Source organism: Acromyrmex echinatior, chromosome 18, assembly GCF_024713525.1.
Source record: "Acromyrmex echinatior isolate Ae372 chromosome 18, ASM2471352v2, whole genome shotgun sequence".
Taxonomy (NCBI): domain Eukaryota; kingdom Metazoa; phylum Arthropoda; class Insecta; order Hymenoptera; family Formicidae; genus Acromyrmex; species Acromyrmex echinatior.
Window position 1 is genome coordinate 1465235 of NC_141869.1, and position 18828 is coordinate 1484062.

General features: G+C 33.3%; 2 protein-coding genes across 3 annotated transcripts; one reads left to right on the forward strand and one right to left on the reverse strand.

The window, feature by feature from the left end:
• The first annotated feature begins 964 nt into the window (after positions 1–964).
• Positions 965–7906, forward strand: eEF2 (eukaryotic translation elongation factor 2). Its single transcript, XM_011066418.2, has 14 exons — positions 965–1110; positions 2536–2750; positions 2842–3035; positions 3418–3626; positions 3703–3936; positions 4035–4148; positions 4355–4501; positions 4678–4918; positions 5160–5327; positions 5645–5934; positions 6099–6308; positions 6385–6567; positions 6894–7151; positions 7639–7906. Exons 1-14 carry the CDS (start codon positions 1108–1110, stop codon positions 7705–7707), a joined length of 2535 nt encoding a protein of 844 aa, XP_011064720.1. The 5' UTR covers positions 965–1107; the 3' UTR covers positions 7708–7906.
• A 38-nt stretch (positions 7907–7944) lies between these two features.
• Positions 7945–17171, reverse strand: tan (C45 family peptidase tan). 2 transcript variants are annotated; one of them, XM_011066420.2, is made up of 8 exons: positions 17032–17171; positions 14440–14612; positions 12009–12206; positions 11630–11734; positions 10321–10537; positions 9918–10158; positions 9319–9515; positions 7945–8900 (listed from the first exon to the last, which is right to left on the reverse strand). In XM_011066420.2, exons 2-8 carry the CDS (start codon positions 14551–14553, stop codon positions 8779–8781), a joined length of 1194 nt encoding a protein of 397 aa, XP_011064722.2. In that variant the 5' UTR covers positions 14554–14612; positions 17032–17171; the 3' UTR covers positions 7945–8778. The 2 variants fall into 2 exon arrangements, with proteins under 2 accessions (XP_011064722.2, XP_011064723.2); XM_011066421.2 differs by having other exon boundaries at positions 17036–17168.
• Positions 17172–18828: the final 1657 nt, after the last annotated feature.

The window sequence follows — 18828 nt, forward strand, 5'->3', positions numbered from 1 at the left end:
TCGGCGGATAAAGTAACTGACATTGGTGAAACTGGTCCATAATCAGGAGGTCGATTCTATTGTACAATACAATATTGTATATCTTGAAATGAGATGAAAATTACAAAAGTGAGCGAATTTACTAGAATACTAATATTGTAATTTCATTGGTAACAACATCTAGTAAATTTGAAGATACAAAATCGACTCTCAGATACAATTTCATACAACATGGGCTGTATTCCAAAATTCACAGCGTTAAAAATATATAGTACACATGACATAAACTGTAGATTTTCTGCGCTGGCAGTGAATTTTGGAACACAACCAAAGCTTCGCTGAAAAAAGGTGCATTCACATGCAAGTGTAAAGTAGCGGAATCGGCAATCAACCAACGAAGTGATTTTTACAGAGTGGCGTAAAAAATATTTTTTTATAAATATTACTATCCATATCGCCCAGCTGATTGGTTGTTGCTTCCGCTGTTTGACTTTTGACACTTGCATATGAATGCACCTGAAGATTTCCCACTCCATCAATTTGTGCGAAAATGCATAGCGAGCGAAGCTTTGCAAAATTCGACAATAGCTGCGTTGAGCAGAGAAAGCAGCTTTGCAACTCTTGTAAAATTCTTTCTTTAATTTTTTTACAACATAAACGATTGATTCTTGCTTTTGAAAACACTCATGTTGAGTGCCAAAAAGTACAAGCAATGCAAACAGACCTTTTATAAATACAATATCAACCTATTAGCGTTTTCGGCCCGATCGAGTTTGCATTAACCTGGATTGAAATAATGATGTTTCGTACTCTCCTATTGGTAGAGCGTATAACGTCAACCAATAGCGAGGCATTTTCTAATCCAAGTTGGTGCAAACCTGGTCGGGCCGAAAACGCTACATGAATACCGGCCAGAATCTAAAGTGACGTGCGCGCGCAACTTCACGCGTATTGGACGCGCGTTACTGCCGGTGCGCAGAAGCGCGCGCCGCCGCAACGTGGCGCTCCCTTCACGTAAGAGGCGACATTCGGACAGGCGGCAGATAGCTTGTTCTTTCCGAGGGAGTCCGCCATAGTTGGTGCACGTATAATTTGGACCAGGCCTTCGACAATCGGACAACATCCACGATGGTACGTAACCGTGTTGCAACGCTTTTGCAGCGATCTTTGGCCACGCATCACCGCGCTCGAGCTATCGTCAATATTTTTCGCGGAATATCCTTTACGGCCGAGCACGCCGAGGCTTCGTTTCATGGTATCCTCCCCTCCTGCCCCGCGTACAACGCATTCGCGATCGCTCTTTCTGCAACAATGCTATTACTCCGGATTGCGCAACTCTATCCGCGCGATATCCGTTTTGAGTTTCGGATCCGGGATGGCCCGGATCCGGATCATTGACCACGAGATATCATCAAGGGTACACGAACTCGAGAAATTTCACCGTCGCGGCATCCCCACGAGCGGAAATATATCTCGCAATGTGTCATGGTGCACCTCGCGTGGCTGCCGATACGCAACGTGCTCGGGGGGGGAAGGGCCAACGCTTCTCAGCTCATTTTCGAGGTCCTTTGTCGGTTCGATCTCGACGCGACGCTCCCGGGATTGAGAATCTGCGCATAAAAAAATACATCGGCTGTTGAGAATGTCTGGAAAATCGTCGTGGGATGTCTCGAACGGAAGAAATATGTTGCGCTCGCAACGTGGTAGGTCTCGCGTGTTTCTCAACGCGTGAGGCGTGTGTTAAAGTGTTCTTGAAGCAGTTGCTCCTTCGGGACTCTTCTCGGGAATAATGAATTTGGCAATACAGATTGAAACAAAGGATGTAGAAGAATGCTATTGAATGTTATGATGAGATCCCTTTATCCTGGATCTACAATAGATTTTTAAGCCTTAAGCCACAAGGAATAGATGGATCACAATCAATTATTCTTCTTACATTTGACTGTACTCAATTTCTTATGGCTTAAAACACCTATTGTAGAACTTATGATTCCATATAATATAGTAATACAAGTATATTAAAAAATTGTACACTACATAAATACAATTGTATTTATATTAGGACAGTGGGATGAATTTCTTTTCAGTATTAATTTGAGACAGTTCTGGGCGTTAGACATTCTGGGCATTAATTTTAGACATTTTCCTGGATGTACAAGGAGCATGTTTCAATATATTCATTATTAATATCTATTAAAAAAAAAAGTTTCATCCTTACAAAGATCAATGATTAAACATTTTATATATATTGTAGGAAAAATAATTTTTAAAATATATATATATTGTAGGAAAAATAATTTTTAAAATTAAATTGCGAATGACTCATTTTTCCCTGTGTTGCAATATGTTGCAATAGTCATGTTTGAAATTATTTATGTAATGAACTGCTCTATATTTCAGACAAATTATTGATTATATTATACATTTATATATATACACGCAGATAAATTTGAATCAGAGATTAATTTTAATCAGTTTCTAATATATATTATAGTAGAAATAACTTGTGGACTTATACAATTAATGTGTACTTAAATTAAAAATATGCTGTTGCAGGTGAACTTCACGGTAGACGAGATCCGTACCATGATGGACAAGAAGAAAAACATCAGAAACATGTCTGTCATAGCGCACGTCGATCATGGAAAGTCAACTCTGACTGACTCCCTTGTATCTAAGGCCGGTATTATCGCTGGTGCCAAGGCTGGTGAGACCCGATTTACGGATACGCGTAAGGATGAACAGGAGCGTTGTATCACCATTAAATCCACGTAAGTTTCACGTCTCGTGCCTTGCGCCTGAATCTTGCACTATCCATTATTATGTCCACTCAATTAATATTGCTTACTGCTCTCCTTCTAGCGCTATTTCCATGTTCTTCGAACTCGATGAGAAAGATTTAGTCTTTATTAAAAATCCAGATCAACGTGACAAAGATGAGAAGGGCTTTTTAATTAATTTGATTGATTCACCCGGACACGTAGATTTTTCGAGCGAGGTCACAGCTGCCCTTCGAGTCACTGATGGAGCCCTTGTTGTTGTTGATTGTGTATCCGGTATGTGTTTTATGATTTTCTTCTATTCATATATCGGTTTTTTCGCCATTATCGAACAGATTGATCTTCCAGCACACAAGTGTTACTCTATAGTATGCCGGTTGGTTTGTACAAATTAATCGGTGTACATTGACAGTGTTGACAGTGCAATGGAAGAAGAGTAAAAAGCAGTTGTGTCTAAACGCTGTTAGTGGACCTCTATCCTTATGTCCGTTATTAACACGCTACGATACAAATGCTACATTGCCTTTCATGAGATTATTATATTATATTGTTATATTTACCATTTTGCAGTCATACAATTCTTACCAGAAAATAAATAGTATCGATGATTTCTTGAAATGAGGCAAGTGATTATAATTATTTGCTTATTTCTTTTTAGGTGTATGCGTACAAACTGAAACTGTACTTCGCCAAGCAATTGCTGAACGTATTAAGCCCGTTTTATTCATGAATAAAATGGACCGTGCACTGTTGGAACTCCAGCTTGATAGCGAAGATCTCTATCAAACTTTCCAGCGTATTGTTGAAAACGTTAACGTTATTATTGCAACGTATTCCGACGACGACGGCCCTATGGGTGAAGTTAGAGTAAGTGAAATAAGAACTTTTAATATAATAAATAATCGTTATACATACTTTTTCTAAATGTGTATTTGTAAAATAGGTAGATCCCAGCAAAGGTTCCGTAGGTTTCGGTTCTGGCCTTCATGGCTGGGCTTTCACCTTAAAACAATTCTCCGAGATGTATGCCGAGAAATTCAAGATTGATGTAGTGAAATTAATGAACAGATTGTGGGGCGAATCCTTCTTCAATCCTAAGACCAAGAAGTGGAGCAAACAGAAGGAGCCTGATAACAAACGCTCTTTCTGTATGTATGTCTTAGACCCAATTTATAAGGTAAATTTTCACTGTCTTGAATGTTACGTAAAGTAATCAATCTTTACGTTATTATCATGATAAACATTGATAACTAAAATAAAAAAATTATTCTTTAGGTATTTGATAGTATTATGAATTATAAGAAGGAGGAAGCAGACAATCTTCTGAAAAAGCTGGGAATCGTGCTAAAAGCCGAAGATAAGGACAAGGATGGAAAAGCTTTGTTGAAGGTAGACTTCTTTCTAAATTGTAGTATTGTAATACATATATATTTCTTGTGTAATTACGCATAATGATGATTGTTTTTTTCTGACATCTCTTCTGATTTATAAATTATGAAGGAGAAAATGCTATATGCTTACTGAAGGACATTTAATGACCATATTAAGTTTACTTCCTTTGGAATGTTCTTTATCGTGTTGTACAACTTTTCCAGGTTGTTATGAGAACATGGTTGCCTGCAGGAGAGGCTCTTCTTCAGATGATTGCCATTCATTTGCCATCTCCTGTAACTGCTCAAAAATACCGCATGGAGATGCTGTACGAAGGACCGCTCGATGACGAAGCTGCCATTGGAATTAAGGTTTGTAATATATGTTTGAGCCTTTCGGATATTTGGTACAAATACATGATGATATATAATTCACAGACCTGTACTGAAATGTAATGACAGAAAATCGAAATTCTGACTAAAAAAGAATCCTAATAGATTATTAAAAGAGTCTATTTTCAATAATTAAATTAAGTTATCTTTTGTAGAACTGTGATCCTAATGGACCACTGATGATGTACGTCTCAAAAATGGTACCGACATCGGACAAGGGACGTTTCTATGCTTTCGGCCGAGTATTTTCGGGCAAAGTATCTACCGGTATGAAGGCCCGCATCATGGGACCCAACTTCCAACCGGGCAAGAAAGAAGATCTGTATGAGAAAGCTATCCAGCGCACTATTTTAATGATGGGTCGTTACGTCGAAGCTATCGAAGATGTGCCTTCTGGTTAGTATCAAGATTATGCGGTGCTTTTTTGGATTTTCTACTTAGTTTGACGTTTGTGTCGACTTGTATCACCAAATGGAAAGCACCCTTTATTTCTAATTACGCACATGATGTTTGTTCTAACAGACCTGTTCTGACTTACTTATGATAGATAGATAGAACGGCCAGCTGATTTAGCTAAATAAAATTTAAATGAATTAATGTATATCCACATGTGTTATAACTAATTTAATTTGCGCAGGTAATATTTGCGGTCTTGTCGGCGTCGATCAATTCTTGGTTAAGACCGGTACCATCACAACGTTCAAGGACGCACACAACATGAAAGTTATGAAGTTTTCTGTATCGCCTGTTGTGCGTGTCGCAGTCGAGCCGAAAAATCCTGCTGATTTGCCAAAATTGGTCGAAGGTATGTAAGTTTCCCAGCTTAATTTATTATTAGCCTCTCAAAGAATAATTAAATTTTATTGATCTGTGATTTTTGAAATACGATTTTTCTAAAATGAATTATTATATACTATTTATAATCTTTATTTATAATCTTTAATCAGTTTTGTATAAAATTGAGACATTGTGATTTTATATGATGAAAACTATTATGAGCATTGGGTTATGAAGATCCATGATTTAAATTTTTCCATCTGACGATATATCGATAAATTTTATTAAATATTTTTAATATCTTGTTTGCCATGTGTTGTGATTTAATTGTGTTCAATTCTACAGGTCTCAAACGTTTAGCGAAATCCGATCCTATGGTACAGTGCATCATCGAAGAATCCGGTGAACATATTATCGCTGGTGCCGGAGAACTGCATCTCGAAATTTGTCTGAAAGATCTGGAGGAGGATCACGCATGTATCCCGATTAAGAAGTCCGATCCCGTCGTTTCGTACAGAGAAACGATTTCTGAACAGTCGAATCAAATGTGTTTGTCGAAATCTCCGAACAAACACAATCGTCTATTCATGATGGCATGTCCAATGCCAGATGGTCTCGCTGAGGACATTGACAGTGTAAGTTTTTTTTTGTTTTAAGGAACTTTTAATTAACACGATATATTTATTATACACGATTAATAAAATTAAATAAAATTTTAATAAAAATTTTAATAAAATATTAGCGTAATTAAATTGATATTTTGGATCGAAATAAATTTTAATCTTCCGATATTTTGTAGGGCGATGTTAATCCGCGAGATGACTTTAAAGTACGCGCTCGTTATTTGAACGAAAAATACGATTACGACGTGACGGAAGCAAGGAAAATCTGGTGCTTTGGACCTGACGGTAGCGGACCTAATATACTGGTCGATTGCACTAAGGGTGTACAGTACCTCAACGAAATTAAGGACTCTGTGGTAGCTGGATTCCAGTGGGCCACGAAAGAGGTGAAAGATTTTTGCATTGAATTAAGTATATAGATTATTAACGTTCGTTCAATAATTTATTCTTACGTTATTGTAGGGTGTTCTTTCGGAAGAGAATTTGAGAGGTGTACGTTTCAACATACACGATGTAACATTACATGCTGACGCGATCCACAGAGGTGGTGGTCAAATTATCCCTACCACAAGACGTTGCCTTTATGCCTGTCTTCTCACTGCCTCACCCCGTATTATGGAACCCGTTTACTTATGCGAAATTCAGGTAAATTATTGAAATCCATTTAACCCGACGTGAGTAAAGTACTTAAAAGTACCTAAATCTAAAAGTACTTTATAAGACACAACGGATCTCCCACTATATAAAAACTACAAATAAAATATTCAGAATTATAAGAAAATTATGTTTATTAAATTTTTAATCAAATTAGTAACAATTTTAAAACGTTAAAGATATCAATATGTCGGATGTGTGACATACCCAACCTACCTCACGCCAGGTTAATGATGACACACATCGTCGATTTTATACACAAATCATAATAAAAAAAACTGACAGAACAATTAAAATATGAAACTATCTTTTCGTAGTGCCCAGAAGTAGCGGTCGGTGGTATCTACGGTGTGCTGAATCGTAGGAGAGGTCACGTGTTCGAAGAACAACAGGTGGCGGGTACTCCTATGTTCGTAGTTAAAGCATACCTTCCTGTAAACGAATCCTTCGGCTTCACTGCCGATCTGCGCTCCAACACCGGTGGTCAGGCTTTCCCACAATGTGTGTTCGATCACTGGCAGATCCTGCCGGGTGACCCGATGGAACTCGGCTCTCGACCTTACCAAGTTGTGCAGGTACATACATCCATAGTTTTCTCGTATATCTTTTGCGTTTTTCTACTATAATACGGGGTTTACAATAGAAGTAGCATTTTAAGTTGTAGAAATTTGACCAATTATAGTCGATTATTCTCATATTTGACTATGATTAGTTAATTTTCTACGACCTAAGATCCTGTGATCGACTTCTATAGTAGAATCCGCTTAATGCATGTTATCCATGAAACAAAGTATCGCGTTTTACTAAACAGATGATTGCTTTATCGCTAAGCAATTTTTCAATATCACACCACGTGCATAACTGATGGCGGTGACAATTCGAGGCACCGCTATTTTTAATCTCGTGGGAAAAAAAGCGTTTTTAGTTTTGGTGTTCCAGTAGACTATCCTGGTTTACCTGAATAGGGAAACATACAATTTTATTCAATTGCAAATAAAACGTTATGGAATTAACTAATTAATTAATTAATTATAACCAAATCGACATATTGTTTTTTCGCAGGATACACGTAAGAGGAAGGGATTGAAGGAGGGTCTCCCAGACTTGAATGCATACCTTGACAAATTGTAACCTCAAGTCCGCGCACCATATTTAAATACCTATTTAAATATTGTAATTCGATTAATATTGCTGGAGCGGTTGTATACAATTACAACATAAAACATCGGTTTACTATGAATTTTGTTTTGCGCAATCATCCGTGAGAGACACGCAATTATAAATACGAACAAGAATAATAAAATGTAATTATAACGAAGTAAAAAAAAAAGGAATGAGCGGAGCATATCTGCATGTAAAAGTGGGGCGGTATGTTTTGTACATTTATTTAATTAAGAACGGTAAAACAAGATCGACCGGTTGCTTATGTTTTTAGCATATTGGGTGAATAACTATAATTGTTATTACGGCGTTTTCCGCGCCAATCTTTGTTTAAAAGAAACGAAAGATAATTCTGTAATCGTTTACATTGCTTTTTTACTGGAATTTAGTATCTTACTTTACATTGTGAATTTTTCAATCGATTGGATGCAAATGGTTCCCGGAAGCTAATATTAAAGAGGAAGAGGATCATCACAACAATGTACTCATACAAAAATATCAAGAAATTAAAGCTGAAATTACGAAATAGAACAGCGAGCTTTTATTTCCTCTGCCTGATTAATAGGCACCGAACCTAATGATAATTTATTATGCACATCATTTTATTTCTAAGGCTAGTTATATGTAAGTACGTTATATTCCTTTATTCACAATTTTTTATTCTCTAATTGATCTCTTATAAATTGAGAAACGAGTTAATCGTTCTTACGTGCTACATAATCAGGATTATATAAGTTATTAATTTTTTTTAGAAAGATGTTTCATAATCGCAAAATCTCATTTATATTCAGCAATAATAGATCTTTTTTTGCATATTAATACTTTTTAATTGTTAATTTTTCAATCTCGAATACGACGTCTCTCTTTGCTCGATATTTTCTACAGAGAGATAATATTAATATTTTTTACATTTTATTTGACAAATTGAAAATGTTATTTATTTAAATGTTATTAGCTAAAATTATTAATATTACATGCAATCGTAAAGTCAATACAACAAATGCTCTATGCGATTTTCGCTATTCGTGCGAAACAAAGGTATTATTTCTTTGATTGCGGAGTGGTGAAGTCTCGGAGTTGCATGGGTATCACCAGTATTGGCTCGTTAATTTGTGGAATGTCCGTGTAAATGGACCATGTACGCTTGATACAATCAAAGATGCCTGAAATAAATAAGATTAGATTTGTAATAGTTCTAGAAATCTCTTGCAATCTTACACGGTTTTTTTTCTTTATTTGCATTGGAAATATTCCTATTGCAATTCTACTAAACGAGTTCTGATTCATTGAAAAAGAGTGGGAGACTGAAAAGCACGTGCAGAGATTTGAATTAGTCTTCATTTCTAGACAACAGGAAAATAAATGACGTAGAATTATAATTTTCTTTGATGTAATCTTTCTTGCGCAGCATCGTTTTTCATTTCTAATCCGTATACTACCGTATTTATATTTGGTGATCGAGTTAGCATGGTCTATATCTTTTAGTTGAAAAATAAAAGACAAATTTTAGTTGAAGAGAAATAAAAATAGAGAAGAAAATAAAAAAATAGGAATATATTGGATTTTCTGATATAGGCATACCAGTGGCAATCGTTGTAATCTCATCATCTCTGCCGAAATCTTGATAGATCCTGTAATCTTCGCCCGTTTGATCGCTAAGTATATTGATCACATCCTGATGACACTCCACCGGTGGATATTTTGAAATCGTCTCCATCCTCCTGATACTGCTCTGTATGATCTTTCCTTTTACTTCCTTTACCTTTAGACGTAGGTATCTGTAATCGTAGAAATTTATTATACGAGAACAAAACACGAAGATCCATGTAGTATTTCACAACATAAAATATTTCTGAAATATTTCCAAAATATAAATATATCCAGGAAATCAGTTTTTGAAATATTCTTTTTCTTACAATATTTATACAAGATTTTAAAAATATTTTTGTGAAATGTTTTAATGCAATATTTTCAAAAGTTTTAGAAATGGGATACTATAATTATGACTGCATTATTACAATATATTGTACTTCGCTATTGTATGTGATTAAAAAGGGACAAGAGGAGGCGAAAGAATGACTTCTTCGAGATGCAAGAAAGATAAATAAACGCGTCATTTCGCGAATGGAATGCTCTATCCATGCATATGTAAATCTATACGCAATGTGGGAATCATGTACTTGTTGCAATGGAACGTATTCTCGTCCGGGCTGACGGTCAGGATATTGAGTTCCGACCGATTGGCGCCCGCCTCGGCTGGGCCCACCTCAGCATTGTGAAACATCCGGTCGCCCTCCTGCGCGAGGAACGTCATGTTCACCGAGAAGCCCTCTGCCGCGCCGTAACCCTCGTTTCTTAGCGTTTGCTGCGCCTGCACGAAGTTCTCCACGCCCAGAAGTGCTCGTGTTAGGAAATATCGTGCTATGTACAATGAGATCTCAATTAGAGAATGAAACTAATATTGAATTTTTATAAAAAAATTTAAAAATTATTTTATCGCGAATAGAGTTTTTCCCAACGGGCTTACATTTCGAATAACTAATTTAAATTATGATGTTTGATACACAAAGAAAGAAAACTCACGAATCTTGCCAGATCGCAGGATCGCAGCGCTAAGGGTATTGATGCTGTAAACGAGGCCATGGTGATTATAGCCCATCGTATAACCCGGCAGGAAACCGGCGTAGCTTAACGACGTGAACTTTTCTTCTCTGTAGCCCGTCTCAATAACGTGAGCACTCACGAGATACCAGTGATTCAAAGTTTCACTGACGGCATCCTCATTATGACCCAAGATCTCCTATTTTCATAATTAAGCACGTGGCATAGAAACAGAACAGATTGATAAATAAATCTGACGTAAACTGATGAAATAATATGATACAAATAATAAAGAGTGAATACTTTAATAGTAATAATTGTAGAGAGAGAGAGAGAGAAAGAGAGAGAGTAAATTATACGTTTTATATAATAGACTTTGAATGTCGAATATTTATGATTTATTTGCGAATACAATTTGCGAATGTTAAGATAATATCGTTTAAATAACACTTATAGTTTGGTATATAATTACGTAAGACAATAATCGTGGCGTCCAAAGAAATTTTATACGGAGGAAGAAGTTATAAATTGAAAATTTATTCTATCATATGCATGCATTATCGTTTTTCGCAGTAAAATTTGACTCCGATTTAACTTTCGCGTTTTACAAAGCTATTAAACTATACACATCAAGATAACACGAACATTATTGCCGCAAAATACAGATAATTATATGATATCAATGAAAAATATCTGTTGACTAATTTACTCCGAGAAAAGGTGGATTTTGATTTATTTCTTAATTATGTGTTGTAATAATCGTCGCTATTATTTTATTATATACATCTTCATTCACACATCATCGAATTTAAATAACATGAAAAGATTTAAAATCCACATCTCTAATCTTCGCTAATGACTCACAGTGAGATATATTTTCCTGGGAAAAAATGTTTAATTATGTATAATTATATAAAATTATATATAATCATATAATATAAAAAATTGATATATTTTATATACTATTATATATTAGGTGTTGGAATTAATTCGTAGCGTTTTTTAATGAAAGAATGTTATTTATTTCACATGAGCATTAAAAAATACATTAATGAAAGTACTTCCCATCACTTGTAAAACGCTACGAATTAATTCCAACACCTAATATATATATAATACAATTATATAATTATATATAAAATATATATAACATTTTTTCTCGGATTTTCCAACAAAAATGCAGTATAACAAAGTGAATCATTTTATTCTTGTTTAACGTTTAGATTACTATGCTCTTGCCGGAAAACGCCTGTAATCTTTTGATTTATTGTCATTTGATATATTGTCTTACATGTCCTGACTGGTTGCACATGATGGATGTACAACCGACTGGAAGGGCATTTCCTTGCATTTCAATAACGTTTGGAAGAATGTCATCCAGATGCATCAGAAACAGCTGCAACGATTACATTTTAATTTAATTCCAAAATTATTCGTACAAATAAAAATCCTTGTAATTACTTAATTTTTATTATTATCCCCCAACAGTCTCGTTTTATTTGAAAACAAAATAAAACAAGAAATTTGCAAAGTTTAAGAAAAAAATAAATTCAATTAATTAATCCATTAAGCAAAGATGAAATCTATTTTGATAAGATTACTGATAATTAATTAATTATATCCCCAAGACGAATTCTTATCTCTTTTTTTATTCAGCTATTTTTCCATACTTTGTAAAACGGCACATTCGCACCATCCGCCGTTCCTTCAATCTCCCTCAAATACTGCGGGAATTGTTTCTTGACGGCATCAAGGGTTTCATTATAAACTTTCTTGCCTTCCTCGGTCGCGAATAGTGGCAGATAGATCTTATTCAGCGGTTGATAAATGTCCACGAAATCCTGTATCATCTTAGCGAAGGTGCGTCCCTAATGTAAAAAAAGCAGGGAAAGAGAATGGATTTTGTGAATGCGAATTAATCAAATGCACATGATACATTAATCAATGTGTGAGGGACTATATAAGTCTGTATGTAGAACAACAGGAATTTAATCCGGGTGAACGTCACACCAATGACCATTCTCCTTTTCTTACTGTCCCTCCATCTTGCATGTGATATCGCTTCACATTCATGCCGATCAGATTAACTATGCACCGTCTTAAATCACGCGTGATATATCGGAGTTCATTCCTCCGGATTGAACATAAGAAATTGCATTGCAAAGTGCATTAGCGATCTTGATTTACATACGCGCTTTGCGCTACTCATGTTTTACGCGAACGCAGGTGTCACTATAAATTACATCGGTCGCTGACAGGTATCTTATTTCTAATATAGTTTTCTTGTCATTTAGAAAATGCAGAAAAAATTGCGATACAACATACTTGACCTGTCACTAAAACTGACAATATTGAATTTTGAAACAAATTGAATGAATTATAATGCAATTATTACTACTCTATTAACCCGGGAAAAAATTTTGTATACGTATATGGACATATTTTATATATAGTTGTATATAATTATATATGAAATATTTTTTTTCTGGGAATACTACTATACTAAAATTATTTAAACTAAAATAATTGTTATTATTATATTCATTAGATATTAAGATAAAACAAAATTATATGTGAAATATACATTATATATAAAAATTATATATAAATTATTATATTATATTATTATATAAGATAATACAGAATTGTAAATAATGAGTTTGTTATTCTTTACCATGTTTAAAGTCCAAGTTTTTTTATCTTCAAAAGATATCGAAGATAAAAAAACTTGGATAAATTTTATATACAGAATATTCATCAGTAATAATCGGATTACATCACTTGGGCAAGTAGAACAGATTAAATTGAATACAAAAGTCTCCTATCATTTTGCACTTCCACATAATTAATAAATAATTAATAAATCTAGAGTGTTCAGTAAGAATCAGATCGTTTGTCATTGTTCAGATATGTCCTAGGGACTTATGTTCGAACATTTACACAAACTTTATTTCTTTATGTTATTATTAATCTCAAATGCTTTTTTAATATAATATTATAATTTAATTGTAATCATTAAATACAATTGAATTACGATATTATTGTAATAAAAATTACAATATTGTAATTCAATTGTATTTAACGCGCGCGATTACAAATATAATTAATATTAAAAATATTAAAAATACAATTAAATTATAATATTATATACTTAAAAAAGCATTTGAGATTAATAATAACACAAATAAAGTTTTAACATAAATAACATAAATAAAGTTTTGTGTAAATGTCCGGAACTAGGCTACATGTCTGATCACTCATTTATCTTAGAATGGATTAAACTGAATAAAAGTCCTTTGCCATTTTTCAAACTTTGAAATAATTAATAAGATTGAGATTAATAGCATAGTTAAGTATGTGCTGCTTCTAGTTATGCAGCTATTGTCATTCATAGAGCACACTAGACAATGAGATTCTCTAACATTCTTACATCGGTATTCACAATTAGATTCATAGATTCTTATATTTGAGATTGTCATAAGCCAAGTCAAAAGACTGCATTAGCATCTTAAGACGTTACTTAAGACAGTCTTAAAATAAAAATAAACTAAATACCGCTCTTATCGGTGATTCTTGCTTTATGAATCATCTAATGAATATAATAACGTTAATTACTAATGCAAACAGAAAAAAACAGCCGCATTTTTTGCTGAATTGACTGTTGCTAGTTAACGATAGTGACGATAATATGTTAAAAAATACCGTAATGATAAACGTGCGCTGTGCTGAATTGTCTTTTTTCATGGGTACACGTTCATTCGTAATGTAAACTTTTATTAATTATTGTAATTAATCTTGTATTGGATTATGGATTGTCTCATTAATTATTTGGAAGTATGCAAAATGACAGAGAATTTTTTAAATTCAATTTAATCTGTTCTATTTGCTTAGATTGTCCAAAAATTGATGTGATCTGACTAAAATTTATCAAAGCTTTTTTTTATCTTCGAGATAAAGAAATTCTTTTGAAGATTTTAAACACGCGTAAAGAATATTTCTCGAATTAAAATCTCGAGGAAAAAGACACTCAACTTGGAAAGTCAAACTGATGTTTTTGCAAAATCTATGTTGTCGCGTTAAATAATATAGTTTAATTCTTACAATGTCAAAACCGATATCGTAGTGCGTTCCTCGAACGTGGATTATGGGAACGACATTTCTGCGGCTTATACACTTGATTGTCGACTTTTTGTTGCATATTTCGGTAGTTGTCATGTTTCCGTCGTATAAATAAAGATGTTTACTTCTTCTTCTTTTTAAATCGATGGATATTCCTAAATTATGATACAGAACACACTTTATAAAATATTCGCTACAAAACTGAAACTAGATCTAGGTAGACAACATGTCATAATTAAGTCATAATGATATCACAGAACATCATTATGACGTTATTTGATACTTAAAAATTGACTTATAAGTGACGAATGAGATCACTATTATGGCTTCTATGTTCTACTTGGGGATGAATCGAAGTACCTATTACATAACTTTTTCTAAAGATGTGAAAAGTGACAAATTTCTTCGTAATTTTTTACCACAAATTTGGCTTAACTTTATATTTTAATATAAATATATAGAAAGATAGACTCGTGTACATGCAACGCAATATAATTAATAAATCAAGGCTTTTTTGAATGAGCAATTATAGTTATTCATAAAATAATTCATAAAATAATTCGTTTTTAATTAAATAAATACAATGCTATAAAGTTTTTCAAACGTTTCGATTTACAAAAGTCTTTCTCAGTGAAATACATAACAACATTTTTATATAACTCCTTACAAAGTCAACGAACTTACAAGACAATAAAAATTTTCGCTCTAGGCTAATCTTACATACTTATTTCTTCATTTAGATGTTACGGATAAAAATAGGTATCTAATCAGAAGTTTAAAATCCAAATTATAAAAGTGTATGTTTTACTAATCCTCGTTATCGAGAGTTCAGTTCAATCAACGATTTGATAAAAAATATACGATCCAATCGAGAATTTCTTCAACGACTATCCTAATATATTTTGTATAATAAATGTCAATTTATAATTAAATGATTAGTATTAATAATATTAGTAAGTTAATTGAATAATAATGAGAAATTGTGTTCAAACTTAATTTATAATTGTTAATTTATATAGAATAGTCTATTGAATTAAAATCAAAGTCAAAAACTGTGTCATCTCTTGCTTGTCAGATGTTTTAAAATGGACTGATATTATAGATCAGAGAATATATATCATTAAGTCATGACATAAACAAGAATGTTCGAAAATGTTACAATCTTAATTAGCGTATGTCGTCAAATATGTTAAAATAAGATTGATCCAACAACTCAGTATCCTTCATTAAATTTATGCCGTTTTTTTTTGTTCTTTTATGTGAATCATTTCCGAAATGGTTCTTTTTCGGAAATTTGTTCTGAATTCTCGATAACAAACGAGGATTAGTAAAACACTTTTATAATTTGGACTTCAAATTTCTAATTAGATACCTATTTCAATCCGTAACATCTAAATGAAGAAATAAATATATAAGATTAGCCTAGAACGATAATTTTTATTATTGTAAGTTCGTTGATTTTGTAAAGGGTTATATAAAAATGTTATATATTTCACTGAGGAAGACTTTGTAAGTCGAAACATTTGAAAAGCATTATAGCTTTATAACATTGTACTTATTTAATTAAAAACTTTATTTTATAATACGATATAACTATTATATAACTATAATTGCTCGTTTAAAAAAGCCTTGACTTATTATTTATATTTTAGTGCTTATCCCTTAGTAATTAAGTAGTACGATGGAATATTTAAGTATTCGTGAGAAATTTGCATTCAAAGTTTTTCTGTAAATTTTTTTAATGTAAATTTTTATAAAGTATTTTAATTATAATTGTAAAATAATTTTTATACTACATGCGTTGTCTAATCATTCACTTAAACGCATAAAAATGCGTTTATTAAATTGCGTAATATTATTTTACAATTATAATTATTTTTTATAATTATGATTATTTTCATGCATATTTTAATGACTGCAATTATACGAATAATATCGGTTCGCAATTCAACTAAAACTTCCAAAACTTTCTATGTAAATTCCTCGCAAATATTCGAATTGCATCGTGCCACTCGCCCATGAATTAGTGGCGAATAAATATATTTAAAATATATTTAAATTTAGGCGAAGTTCATGTATACACTATTTGACGTTCCCCTTGTTAAATCAAGAAAGATAAAAAATTTATCTATTGCAGTGAACTAAGAAAAACATCATATGAAAATAATGAAAAAATCTAATAACATATTAGAACACAAAATTCTTTTCAAAGTGCGATAATATGTTTCATGAATATTTCTTCACGTTGAACACGATGTCATTGACAGAATTGATGTAGCATGTCAAGATTTGAATAAATTGAGATAAAGTAAGCAAAAATAACATTTTTAGTCATTTTAAATATTTTTTTACTGTAAAACAAAAGGTTGTATCTAATAAAGTTTATTTCTCGAAGTACAATTCAAGAGCTTTCAAAAGAAAAAGTGATTTCTTGTTCTACTGTATAACAATTACTGTATAATAATTACTGTATACATAATATATACTATAGTATTTTGACATTTTTCAAAAATATGTTTTCTAGTCCTATGCAAAAAGAGAGGAATAGAAAAAGTTAAATTCAACGATACTCGCCTACCTGACTTCTTCTGGGCTCTACGTCGAAAGGGATCGCGGATGGAGAATATTACAAATAGAGAACGCGAGATCACTTGCACAAGTAATATATCTTGTCTGCATGTGCAGGTAACGATCGACAGGCGACTGATACCTCGCGGTCTTCGCGAGAAGGAAGACTCGTGAATGTCTCTCTTATCTGGCTTTTATAGCATTTATAACATTATCGCTTTACGTTCACACTTTACGCTGCGCGGGCGTCGCTCGCTTACTACGACTAATAAGGATATAAAAAATAAAGAATAAGGATTTTTTTACGTATCGCGAAGTAATGTGTACTTACCGTCGCCCATTACCTTGAGACGATCTCAAAGGCAGATCTGGGAGGCAGGAGACCGCTGATAAACCACTCGAAGAGAAGGGAAACTCATTTAAAGTCTATTTACTACTATCACTTTGTTCAGATCAAATTTGTCGTTGATGATAACGTCAACGATGTGAGTATGTTTCAATTAAAACGAATTTCATTTCCTGTTTATTTGATCAAATGAATGATTTGAAAAAGAATTACGACAAAATTAGGTCACATCGAGATGTTATATAATAAAATAATAATACGTTCATTAATCTTCTTGCCATGATTATTTGTAACATAGGATAAATAATTGGATATTTATTCAGCAAAAGTTGCTTACTCCGGAGTCATCTGAAAAAATATAATAATAATTTGCGAAAGGTTACAAAATCGATCTTTCAATTTCCAATAAATCTTCTTTAAAGCCCTTTTATTATAAGCTTTTATCTTTTGCGAGACAAGCGCCTCATCACAATTGCGATGAATAATAGGAGGAAAAAAACGTGCGAAAAAGCGTGTACCTCGTTTATATGCCGTTACATAGCGTTAGAAAGACAGCACCGTTTAAAGTTATCGGATTTTTAAAGCGTTTCTAAATCCAAATAAGTTATGTTCATATTTGTAGAAAGATCTCATTTATGATTCTCCCTCGTAATATCGCGCTCAAGGATCATATGCGGGAAATATATCTTCGCACGTGAAAATATATCTTCTCATCAACAACGAGACTAAACGCGCAAAACTCTTCACCGCTAAATCTGGAAGCGTCGAGGCTCATCCGCCTTTGTCTTCGCAAAATGACTGTCAACGGTTTCCATATAAAAACCTATGAGACATGACAATTACGGAGGCAATTATATGACTTGGGTATTTTCTACGACATAATTGGTCCAGCGTGGGAGAAGATATTTTTCAAGGATTTAACAAAATGTGTTTAGGTTGGAAGGTCAATCTTCGTCCGATATATTAAAAATGTATCACTGCTAGCACTAGCGTTGTATAAAAACAAAGATAATTTACCATTTCAGAACAATAGTTCATCTGAGATTTATAAAAATGTATATAGTTGTCGTGCAAATTTGTAATATTTCCGTAATTGCAACGATATTCGCGCAAAGTCCGAGCAAGTTACATCATGATCCAACGGAATTTGTGTGGCTTCCAAATTCTGGTCTTTCCGTGAGCTAAATCAATTATTGTCTATTTTATGCGGCTTCCGATGAAAGGTCGCACCAGTTCAAAGATCTTGCTGCACTCGTATAGAAGAGATCGACGGGAGTGCGCTGCATGTTTTCCTTCTACTTTATGTATGTTAGATTACACGTTACGTAATTGCATGCATTAAGTTACGTGTTAATGTCCCAACAGAATGAGATAACTAATTATGGTAAACATCAATAAAAGCACAATAAAATATAGTGTATGTTTAACGTACAATATGATGAGAGTACGTGTACCAT

Coding starts and splice junctions, on each gene's coding strand:
- eEF2 (XM_011066418.2), top strand. Junction 3,036..3,417: donor TGTTGTTGATTGTGTATCCG/GTATGTGTTTTA, acceptor ATTTCTTTTTAG/GTGTATGCGTACAAACTGAA. Junction 3,627..3,702: donor GCCCTATGGGTGAAGTTAGA/GTAAGTGAAATA, acceptor TTTGTAAAATAG/GTAGATCCCAGCAAAGGTTC.
- tan (XM_011066420.2), bottom strand. CDS start 14,553: ATGACAACTACCGAAATATGCAACAAAAAGTCGACAATCAAGTGTATA. Junction 11,735..12,008: donor CGAATGTGCCGTTTTACAAA/GTATGGAAAAAT, acceptor TAATCGTTGCAG/CTGTTTCTGATGCATCTGGA. Junction 10,538..11,629: donor TGTGCAACCAGTCAGGACAT/GTAAGACAATAT, acceptor TTATGAAAATAG/GAGATCTTGGGTCATAATGA.